Here is a 12,368-nt window from a genome sequence, read left to right on the forward strand (position 1 = left end):
GCTGTCCAATCCCCGGCTGAATGGTGAACCTCGGGAGTGACTTCACCACTGAGCTAAAAGGGTGTCTGGGGGCCATACTCTCGGGGTTTCTCCAGTCTACACATGTTTTATTAAACACATTCTTTATTCTAGACTAGACTATACCAGACAGACTAGAAAGCATGTATTTTTCTTACTCTTTAATTTGAACTGGAGAATGCTCTAGATTTTTTTAAAACTTTTTTCTAGAATTGATTTGGATTATGGGTGGGAAGACATAACCTTTTTATAACAGCATTCAGTCTACCAATTTTAGATTTATAAAGCCAATGTCCATGATATGTAGTGGTTGAATAGATAATCATTCCACAATTATATATACCTTTTAATTTGTCATCTAGATAAAGCAAAAGTTCATTCTCCCACAAAGGTTACCAATGTTTTTTAATGTTGGTCTATCACATGCCCTAAATTCTTAAAAGAAAATGGTTTCAAATTGCTACTCATTTATCAGTATAGAAAAGACAAAACACCAAAATTACACTAAAAGTGTTTATTAAAATTTTAATATCTTTCATGAAGTGTACAAAGGCCAGCCAACAATTACTTATAGCTGACTTAAGTACCCTGGCTGATTGACTAGGGTTATTAGAGATCATCGAGATCAGTGCTTCTCAGATTTGAGTATGCACCAGAATCACTTGAAAGTCTTAGCACAGATTGCCAGAACCCACCCCAGTAGGGTTAGAAAATTACTACAGAGGGCATAAGTTAGATATTGTTACGTTAGATCAGTTAGTTGTTATGTTAGATATTGCTATGTCTAGCAATAGATATTGAGCGTTTTCTAGATGTTATAGGCTGGGTTAATTTTTGTTTTTGTTGTTAAATTTAGAGTGCTGAGGAATTATATTACAGATTCACAGAATGTTAGATCATGAAATGACCTTGGAGATCATTGGGTCCAATCTTTTCTTATTGATAAGAAATGGAATCGTTTGATCATTGCAAACATTGTGTGTGTGAGTGTGCAAGAGAGAGAGGGAGGGAAACGCTGTTTGAAAGAGTCCTAAGTATATAGCAGGAAACGACAGCTGATTGGTTAATAATTTTATTTACAATGTTTTTAGCCATGGCAATGACTTTATATGGTGTCTTACTTGAAAAGAGTCAGGTTATACGATAGTTTTAAGTTACAGCATTTGTCTTTATCTTACTTAAAGATTTCATTTTTCTATCGGATTCTTGGCTTTTAGCATAATATTTAAAACTTGGAATGAGATAGGATTTTGGCACAATTGTTAAAAATTGGAATAAAATTGAATGAACATTAATTTCTCAATGAATCATTTAGAACAGCACAGCATTGTAATTAGGGTGCAGACATTGGGACTGAGAATGCCTGAATTGGAATCTCATTTCCACTACATATTAGCTGAGTGGCCTTTGGGCAAGTGCCTTAGTTGCCTGACTTCTAAAACGGGGATTAACAATGATATCTGTGTATTTACCTCGTATGTTATGAGCATTAAATGAGTTCATACATATTACGTACTGTTTTACAGTTAGCTAGTATTATAGTTATCAAACTGTTAAACCTTTCCACTGTTAAATTTGCTAGTTTACTCTGTTATTTTTAGTTTGTTTCTTGGTAGATTTTTCGTCAGAATACCACTATTTTCATTTTAGTTGCTACTCTTTGACTATGACAAGGTGGAACTTGCCAATATGAATAGACTTTTCTTCCAACCTCATCAAGCAGGATTAAGTAAAGTTCAAGCAGCAGAACATACTTTGAGGTAAGTAGAATAGCAATTAAAGACCATAGTAAGTGAAACCTTACTTCGTATATTTGGGCATGAGTTAACCTAATATATAAATAGACCTAAATTTTTCTCTATAGAAGTTCAGGTTTTGATTATATAAAGAATTCTCTTACCTCTTTAACATAGGTTGGCAAACTTTATATGGCTAGATAGTAAATATTTTAGGATTTGTGGGCCATATGGTCTCTGTGTCACTTATTCAACCATGCCGTTGCAGTGTGAAAGCAGCTGTAGACAATACATAAATGAATGAGTGTGACTGTGTTCCAGTAACACTATTTATGGACTCTGAAATTTGAATTTCATATAATTTTCACATATGAAATATTACTCTTTGTTTGAATTGTTTTTCAACCATTTAAAAACATAAACACCATTCTTAGCTTGCAGGCTGTGCAAAAACAGGTAGCAAGTCAGATTTGGCACATGGGCCAACCCCTGCATTGGGAAGTTTTTTATGTCCCCGAACGTACTTGCACTGAATTGAATGAAGGAAAAAGCTCTTCTGTCAGGCGGAGCTGTAGCTACCTGATGTGGTGAAGGCTTACTTCCCAGCATATAAATGGACCCAAATTGGAGTGGGAATGTTTTTGTAATCCTTGTGTCAGTCTACACACTACTCACTTTTGAACATAGGCCTTGAAGTGGGACAAAAGTAGGAGACATCTTTGGATTTTCATTGAATAGGTTGAATTTCCCTCTTTAACTGATTAATTGTTCTTTGGCTCTTTCAACTTTTTTTTCTTCCTACTTTCTCCTATTGCATTCTTCTTAGAAGCTTTTATAATCATTCCCCTTTTCCCTCTTAGGAACATTAATCCTGATGTTCTTTTTGAAGTACACAACTACAATATCACCACAGTAGAAAACTTCCAACATTTCATGGATAGAATAAGGTAAAATATTAATTTATGAATTTTTGTACAGTGTCCAACTCAGTTAAACAATTATTAGAAGATCTACTGATGATTAATTCAGTGAGTTTTTGTTGTTAGGTGCCGTCAAGTTGTTTCCAATTCATGGTGACCCTATGCTTGAGCTCACTGTTGCAGCCACTGTGTCAACTCATCTTGTTGAGGGTCTTCCTCTTATTCGCTGACCCTCTACTTTACCAAGCATGATGTCCTTCTCCAGGGACTGATCCTTCCTGATAACATGTCCAAAGTATGTGAGACAAAGTCTCACCATCCTTGCTTCTAAGCAGCATTCTGGCTGTACTTCTTCCAAGACAGATTTGTTTGTTCTTTGTGAGTTGGTAGATTGATAAGTATTTTTTTCTGTTTCTAAAACCAGTAGTTTTTTCTATATATGAGGAGTTCATTAAAAAGTATATATTGTCCAAAAAAAACAATAATAAAATAAAAAACAAAAACTACCACAGGGATTGGACTGGACTGTGGGACATAAAGTGATGCTCGTGGGGAGTAGGCCTCTTAGCTCAAGTAGATACAAGAGACTAAACGGGCAGCTTTTGTCCAGAGGTGAGATGGGAAGGCAGAGACGGTTAGGAGCTGGTTGAATGGACATGGGGAATCAGGAGGGGAAAGGAGGAGTGTGCTGTCACAGTATGGGGAGAGCAATTAGAGTCATATTACAATGTATGTATAAATTTTTGTATGGGGAAAAAATAATAAAATAATTAAAAAAACAAAACAAAACTCCCTGTAAATTATAATGATATAACAAGGGATTGTCAATTGAAAGTTCTGTGTTCTCGATTATACTTCTGTATGAAACCAGTTTTCTGCAGAGTGGCAGAAATAATGAATTGCCTTCAGCTAGCTTTAAAAGAAATTATTTTTGTGGTTTCAACATTTATTGCATGTACAATTCAGTGAGATTAATTATGTTCATCATGTGAACCATCACCACTTTCAGTTTGCCAATTTTTCCATCTCCTTTAACAGAAACTCAGTGCCTCTTGAGCAGTAATTTCCCCTTTACCCACCCCCTTCTACTCCTGGTACCCATTAATAAACTTTGGTGTGTATATACTTGCCTATTGGAGATACCTCATACAAGTGGGATCATACAATATTTACCGTTTGTTACTGACTTATTACTCAGCATGTTTTCAGGGTTCATCTACATTGTAGCATGTATCAGGACTTCATTTCTCTTTATGGCTGAGTAATAAAATTCCCTTGTTTGTATATACCACATTTTGCTCATCCATGCATCTGTTGAAGGACATTTGTTTCCACTTTTTGGCTATTGTGAATCGTGCTGGCTGCAGTGAACATTGGTGTAACAAGTATCTGTTTGTGTTCCTGCCTTCAGTTCTTGTGGGTTTATACCTAGGAATGGAATTGCTGGGTCATATGGTAATTTTGTGTTTAAGTTTTTGAGGGATCAATGATTTTTTTTATTATATTCACTTTTGTAGTGAAGCATGATAAAAGTCTGTGAAAGGTGATAGGGAAATAGTAACTTTTTTTTGTTTTTTACTGTACTTTAGATGAAGGTTTACAGAACAAACTAGTTTCTCATTATAGTTAGTACAGTATGCTGTTTTATGACAATGGTTAACAACCCCATGACATGTCAACACTCTCCCTTCTCAACTTGGGTTCCCTATTACCAGCTTTCCTGTCCCCTCCTGCCTCCTAGTCCTTGTTCCTGGGCTGTTGTGCCCCTTTAGTCTCGCTTTGTTTTATGGGCCTGTCTAATCTTTGGCTGAAGGGTGAACCTCGGGAGTGACTTCATTACTGAGCTGAAAGGGTGTCTGGGGGTCATACTCTTGGGGTTTCTCCAGTCTCTCAGGCCAGTAAGTCTCGTCTTTTTTTGTGAGTTAGAATTTTGTTCTACATTTTTCTCCAGCTCTGTCTGGGACCCTCTATTGTGATCTCTGTCAGAGCAGTCAGTGGTGGTAGCCAGGCACCATCTAGTTGTACTGAACTTAGTCTGGTGGAGGCTGTGGTAGTTGTGGTCCATTAGTCCTTTGGACTAATCTGGGAAATAGTAACTTTTTTGAACAGATTTTAACTCCTTTCACCCTTGTACTCCATATACAAGAAGTACTACTACAGTAGCATCTATGTTGTATTTATAATTGTTACTCAATGCTAAAGATAACACTAGATCTTTATTAATATTTAATATGTACTATAATTATTTTCAAACATTTAATGAAAGAATGTGTGACTGAATAAATAAAGTGTAAATAGAATGTATTGTGTGTCTTGATTTTGTTTTTTTTTTTTTTGAATAAAATTTTTCTTCTTTCCTAGTAATGGTGGTTTACAAGAGGGAAAGCCTGTTGACCTAGTTCTTAGCTGTGTGGACAATTTTGAAGCTCGAATGACAATAAATACAGTGAGTATTCCTGTTGTGTCAGATGTTATACTTATGGATTTATCTATTTTCCAGTACATTCTCTCAGTATATACTCCCCATCCTAAAAATAGTCCTGAATTTAAGCCTTTTTATAATGTGTTCTATTTATTTTTAATGTTTTCTAAGCCTACTTTTGAAATTAGCCTTGCTGGTATGGCATATAGTATATTGTATCTTAATCTCTTATGCTAATAAAACCAAGCCAGTTGCTGTTGATCCTATCTGACTCATGGCGACCCCACGTGCTCAGATAGAGCTGTGCTCCATAGGGTTTTCAGTGGCTGATTTTTTGGAAGTAGATCACCAGGCCTTTCATCCAAGGTGCCTGTGGATAGACTTGAATTGCCAACCTTTCAGTTAGCAGCCGAGTGTTAACTGTTTGCACAATTCAGGAACTCCCTTAGAGGAAATTATAAAATAGCACAATACTTCTGATATACAATTTTTTAAATAAATAAATATTTTGTAAAACGGTCTTATTCTTGGCCAGTATTGGTTTTAACATTTGCCACTTTAAGTATAAATTGCTTAAAAATTTGGTTTCTCAAAAATAAAACTGAACGTTTGTTCTTGGGAATTATTGTTTTTAACTTTTCCAATGACATTTTGATTTTTTGGTGTTTTTGTTGCTGAAATTATTTTAGAAGAATGAATTTCTACATTAATGTGACAAAAGTTTAATAAATTATATCTATTAAACTAGATATTTATTGACTGCTTACTTGAATGCTGTCAGTTTACTCTTCAATTGCCAAGGAATTCTATTATTTATAACTTTCCTCTTTTATTCCGAAAATTAAGTTTTTAAAAACATGGCAGTCCATTTAGTTAAACCATAATTTTTCATCAAAAGAATTTGTAGTAAATTACTTCTTGATCTTTTATGTTCTTTTTGTGTTTTCACCTATTTCTACTAAGGCTTGTAATGAACTTGGACAAACATGGATGGAATCTGGAGTCAGTGAAAATGCAGTTTCAGGGCATATACAGCTCATAATTCCTGGAGAATCTGCTTGTTTTGCGGTATGCATTATTCATTTTGGGTTTTTTTTTCACTTTTAGGTATAGAGTTTTTAACCCGTTGCCATCGTGTTGATTCTGACTCACAGCGACCCCATAGGGCAGGATAAAACTGCCCTATAGGGTTTCCAAGGCTGTAATTTTTATGAAAGCGGACTGACTGCTGCATCTTTCTCCTGGGAGCAGCTGGTGGATTTGAAGTGCCAACCGAACTGCTTAACCACTGCACTACCAGGGCTGCTCATTAGAGTTCTTAGAGGCATTGAAAATATTACAATTCAAAGAAAAACACACTTTGAATGTGATGGAATATTATTTGGAACATCTCATACTATTTTACCTCCTTCTTTTGAAATGCATTTTTATTTCTTTTTCATGTAGTGTGCTCCACCACTTGTAGTTGCTGCAAATATCGATGAAAAGACTCTGAAACGAGAAGGTGTGTGTGCAGCTAGTCTTCCTACCACTATGGGAGTAGTTGCTGGAATCTTGGTACAAAACGTGTTAAAGTAAGTGAGGGCTGATTTTTCTGTTTTTGATATAAATAAATTTATTTCATGAATAATTTCAAAAACTGAAATTACCAGCCAAGTATTTAATTTAGTTTTACATATTATCTTTTATATATTTATATTATATATGTGTGTATGTATATATGTAATTTGTATATATATAAATTATGTGTATACGTGTATCAATGCATATGTACTATGCGTATATATATATATGTGATATATTGTGTATGTACATTTATAATTTATAAATTATACATACGTAATATATATATAGATACACGTATAATTTATATACACACACAGGAATTATCAGTTACTCTCTGCATTTGGAATAGCTCTTGTTAAACGGTACAATAAACCCTTTGTCGTTGAGTTGATTCCGACTTATAGTGACCCTATAAGGAGCCCTGGTGGGTGCAGTGCTTAAACATTCAGCTGTAACCAAAGGGTCAGCAGCTTAAACTCACTAGCCGCTCCTAGGAGAAAGATGTGGCAGTCTGCTTCTGTAAAAATTTTCGGCCTTGGAAACCTTGTGGGGCAGTTCTACTCTATCCTGTTTGGTTGCTTTGAGTCAAAATGGTGCAACAGTACTGGTGTATTTATTTATGAAACATTAACCAAATGATTTAAATCTCTGCAGGTTTGACCAAAGGGTGGAGATGTAGACATAAAAGCAATTGCTTTCCACTATCTTGATTGAACTCTTACTAAAAATAATCGTGTTAGTTGCTGTTGAGTTGATCCTGACTCATAGTGAGGCACCTTGGAAGACAGGCATGGCAGTCTGCTTCCAAAAGGTCACAGCCTTGAAAACTCTGTGGAGCAGTTCTCTCTGCACACATGGGGTTGCCGTGAATTGGAAGAATAATCTGAAGGTGATTAAACACTAACCATGGCAATACCTGTGCTATCCAGAAACATATCCAGCACTAACACCTATTTAAACTATAACTAAAAAGAAGGAAAAAAGTTTATTTGCAGCTAAAATTAACATCAAAGAGTTTATGAGCTAACTGAAAATCCCTATTAAAGGCAAAGCTCCTTCAGGCCATTTTTTTCTCACTTTACAACTTTTAATAAGCTTAGTTAACTGTTTCCTAGGACTTCAATATTATAAGAACAAACAGGTACATGTTACAAGGAGGCCCCCTGATATCAGTGAAAAGTGTCAGCTGCCAGCATAGAAATTCTAAAAAGCATACGTAAGAACACTGAAGGCAGTAGTCTGGGACTATCTCATATATAAGCAAATAGTTTATACAAACTTAAGTAGGCCCTAACTAAACAAACATTTTATAATATGGTACAAAAAAAGAAGAGACATTATGGCTACAAAGTATTCTATTAAGGATGTGTCATATTTAACCAGCCTTCCATTGATGGTCCCTAGGCTACTTAGTTTTTTGCTATTATCAACAATGCTGTAGACAATATATTGCATATGTTTTGGTACATTAGATTTTTGTACAGTACAGATTTTTACGAGTGGAATTTCTAAGTTCATGCAATATTTATCTTGATAGATATTGCCAGATTTCTCCTGCAAGAGGTTGTACATTTCCACCACAGTGTAGAAGTACCCGTTTCTAACACACTGTTGGTAACATTGGGTATTATCAAGCTCTTTCATCTTTGTCAGTCTCATAGGTGGAAAATGAGTATCTCATTTATTGTGCCCCACGCATCTGTCAGTTTGTTGTACCGTGGTCGCTTGTGTGTTGCTGTGATGCTGGAAGTATGCCACCAGTATTTCAAATACCAGCAGGGTCACCCATGATGGACAGGTTTCAGCAGAGCTTCCAGACTAAGACAAACTAGGAAGAAGGACTGGCAGTCTACTTGTGAAAAATTAGCCACTGAAAACTTTATGAATAGCAGCGGAACATTGTCTAATATAGTGCTGGAAGTTGAGCCCCTCAGGCTGGAAGGCACTCAAAATGTGACCGGGGAAGAGCTGCTTCCTCAGAGGTAGTGTCGACCTTAATGACATGGATGGAGTCAAGCTTTTGGGACCTTCATTTGCTGATGTGGCATGACTCAAAAAATGAGAAGAAACAGCTGCAAACATCCATTAATAATAGGACTGTGAAGTGTACAAAGTATGAATCTAGGAAAATTGGAAGTCTTCAAAAATGAAATGGAACCCATAAAGTTCCATATCCTAGGCTTTAGTGAGCAGAAATAGACTGGTATCGGCCATTCTGAATTGGACAGGTGTATGGTCTACTATGACTGGAATGGATTGACACAGTGGCTGCTAGAATAGGATTAAACATAACAATTGTGAGGATGGTGCAGTTTCCTTCTGTTGTGCATAGGGTCACTGTGTATCAGAACTGACTCAGTGGCACCTAACAACATTTATTGTGAGGAGGTTGAGCACATATTTTTCTGTGAATTGTCTGCTCATGTCCTTTCTCAGTTTTTGGTCTTTCCTTAGTGATTAATAAGTCCTTGTTTACTAAGATCATGCATTTGCAAATATTTTTCCTTTTGTCATTCATCTTTTGTGCATGACTTTTGCTCTATACAGAAGCTTTTTTCTTTTTTTTTAAATGGGATACTAGGGAAGTCCTATATCTTGATCTGGTGGTGGTTACATGAGTGAAGACTTGTGCTAAAATTCATTGAACTGCAAATTTAAGATTGTACACTGTATTGTAAATTTTATATATATATATTTTTTTAAATAAAATTTTGTACCGTATTTCAGGAATTCTTAAGATACACTTTCCCTACATTTTAACCTCTCTAAAGTCAGGATGTCTCTTAAAGTTGTTGACAAGTTAATTGGTGATATTTTTATCTTTCTTAGTGGTTCATAAAATAAGTGTTTTAGAGTTGATGAAATAATCTTTTATTTCCTTCATTCATTGAACAAATATTCAAGTATCTAGTATGAGCCAGGCCTGTAAAAAGATAGAAAAATTTTGGTTTTTGCATTGGATGCTATAAGAATCATTACCTACTATAAAGTCATCTTTTAAAAATTCAGTTACTTTCTTCTAGTACTTTTTTATGGTTTTATTTGTTGCTTTGTTTTTCTAGGTTTCTGTTAAATTTTGGTACAGTCAGTTTTTACCTTGGATACAATGCAATGCAGGATTTTTTTCCTACTATGTCCATGAAGCCAAATCCTCAGTGTGATGACAGGAATTGCAGGAAGCAGCAGGAAGAATATAAGGTATATGTCAGTCTGTCAGAATGTATGAAGCATCATACCGCATAGGACAGTAACTTAAAAAATAGAAAGTGATTTAGATTTAGAGTATAAGATAAATGGACTCTAGATTTTTTAAGTTTTAATTTATTCACCATAATTCAAAAATGAAAATAAGTATATGTTCAAAGTCCTTTCTTGATTTTAGTAAGATAAAAAGCTATTTGAATTATTGATTAATGCTTCAGAGAACTAAGAATGAGTAAAAACATTTTGATACTATTTGATTTCCACAGAAAAAAGTAGCAGCACTGCCCAAACAGGAGATTGTTCAAGAAGAGGAAAAAATAATACATGAAGATAATGAGTGGGGTAGGAATTCTTTTATGAATTGAAATGGCATCATAAAACAAAATCTTTTATGGCAGTGAATGTAATTATAATATTTTATAAATTTTGAATAATTATTGCTTACTAAATTAAGTTCCTTAAAAACTGTTATAAGATCAGATTTAATTCTGCAGGTATTGAGTTGGTGTCTGAGGTTTCAGAAGAGGAACTGAAAAATTCTTCAGGTCCAGTCCCTGACTTACCTGAAGGAATTACAGTGGCATATACAATTCCAAGAAAGGTATTTCTAAAATCTATAAATAAGTAAATATGATAGAAGAGAAAATACCTATTTTCTTCTTTCATCTTCATCCTATTTTTTAATACCAATACAGTATTTCCTGCTTTAGATATTTTACACTATAGGCATTAAGATGTGAGAAAGAGAGAGGTACTCAGTGTTAATATGGAGACATACACAGCACATTTTGAACTGTTTGAAAACAGACAAAATAGTTTTGTTCACTCATTAATGGATTAAGTATAATAGATTTTGATTAAATGAAGATAGTTTTGTGTATTGATAGTTTTAGCCACAATACCATTTAAAGATACCATTTAGTAGAGATCTCACAAAAACTGAAATCACTGCCTTGTAAATCAAGACTTGTAGGAAAAGTTAAAGGATTGTCTCTCCTAAAAATTAGAAGGCATATTTATTAAGAAAAATCTGCTTTATAAACTTTAGAAATTTGTTGAACATGGTTAAAGCTTACTGATTATATATTCCTAAGCATTAAGAATTTTATGTAGTTATTTTTTCACTGTATTTCCCTTATCTGTTGATAGCAAGAAGATTCTGTACCTGATGTAACTGTGGAAGATTCTGGTGAAAGCTTGGAAGACCTCATGGCCAAGATGAAGAATATGTAGATAGTGAACTAACATATTTTATTTCCGAATATATAGATAGTGAACTAACATATTTTATTTCCTATGTTTAAACCTATTCCTCTGAAGCTAAATAAATAAATGTTTTAAAACTGATAAAACTTAGGGCAGGGGCAGTGCGATGGATCGCTTTTATATGGCCTTTCTCGCCATGGTCTTGTAACTCCCACCCATGTGATTGGGTAGGACTATGCAGATAAGGTAATTGTGGCCCACCAAGGGGAGTGGATAGCTTGCTAATAAGGCAAACAAAGTGTATGGCACCCATGTGGTGGTGGGACCATGCAAGTAAGCTGTATGGAGCCCTACCAAGGCAATTGGTCAGTTTTAAAACATTCTGCTAGGCTTAAAATGAGCACCTTAGAGGCAGAAAGGGAGGACCTCATCACCACCAAGAAGAAGAAATGGGAGCAGAGCGAGTCCTTTGGACCCAAGGTTCCTGTATTGAGAACCTCCTAGAGAGCTGTAACACCAGAGACAGTAAGGCAGTGGTGAGAAGCTGCGGTAGAGGAACAGCAGCAGAACCAGCAGACCAGCAGGAGATTGGCAAGAGACGGCACTGTAGGCTTCCCAGCCCCCAGAGTGAGAAAACTGAGTGCCTTGGGCAGCAGGCTTGCTGGTGAAGTGTGCCTCTGGGCAGGAGGCTTGCTGGCAGAGTGGGATGTCTCTGGACGCTTATTCGCGGAGCTGACCCATGGAGTGAGAAAGCTGAGCACCTGTGGGCTGAGGCTTACTGGCAGAATGTGTGTTGGGGGGGTGCCTCTGGGCACTTATCAAACACCTTTGCATAGTAATAAAACACAGGTAAATATCTTTCTGGTATTCTCTGGTTTCAGCCAAACTGTCTGACATCAGCAATGATATCCCTCTTTTCATGTCTTCTTCTGAATCCAGCTGAATTTCTGGCAGTTCTCTGGTGATGTAGTACTGCAACCACTTTTGAATGATAACGATTTTCAGCAAAATTATACTTGTGTGTGACATTGATGATATTGTTTGATAATTTCCACATTCTGTTGGATTACCTTTCTTTGGAATGAGCACAAATGTGGACCTCTTCCAGTTGGTTGGCCAGGTAGCTGTCTTCCAAATTTCTTGACATAGGCAAGTGAGCACCTCCAGCGCTGCATCCCTTTGTTGAAACATCTCAATTGTTATTCTCTCAATTCCTAGACCCTTGTTTTTCTGTCAATTCCTAGATCCTTGTTTTTCACCATTCCCTTCAGTGCAGCGCCTCCAGCACTGCATCCC

At 35.9% G+C, this 12,368-nt stretch overlaps 1 protein-coding gene across 4 annotated transcripts in view; it reads left to right on the forward strand.

Moving 5' to 3' along the window:
* Positions 1-11,915, forward strand: part of UBA5 (ubiquitin like modifier activating enzyme 5) — a 19,684-nt gene extending 7,769 nt beyond the window's left edge. For all 4 annotated transcript variants that reach the window (XM_023735955.1, XM_023735956.1, XM_023735957.1 and 1 more), the window contains 9 exons: positions 1,669-1,778; positions 2,615-2,701; positions 5,036-5,120; positions 6,060-6,164; positions 6,543-6,670; positions 9,725-9,860; positions 10,133-10,208; positions 10,361-10,467; positions 11,016-11,915. In XM_023735955.1, the coding sequence (XP_023591723.1) occupies positions 1,669-1,778; positions 2,615-2,701; positions 5,036-5,120; positions 6,060-6,164; positions 6,543-6,670; positions 9,725-9,860; positions 10,133-10,208; positions 10,361-10,467; positions 11,016-11,099 (918 nt within the window). In that variant the 3' untranslated portion in view covers positions 11,100-11,915. The remainder of the gene's footprint in view (positions 1-1,668; positions 1,779-2,614; positions 2,702-5,035; positions 5,121-6,059; positions 6,165-6,542; positions 6,671-9,724; positions 9,861-10,132; positions 10,209-10,360; positions 10,468-11,015) is intronic.
* The last annotated feature ends 453 nt before the right edge of the window (positions 11,916-12,368 follow it).

Source organism: Trichechus manatus, unplaced genomic scaffold (genome assembly GCF_000243295.1).
Source record: "Trichechus manatus latirostris isolate Lorelei unplaced genomic scaffold, TriManLat1.0 scaffold00084, whole genome shotgun sequence".
Lineage (NCBI taxonomy): Eukaryota > Metazoa > Chordata > Mammalia > Sirenia > Trichechidae > Trichechus > Trichechus manatus.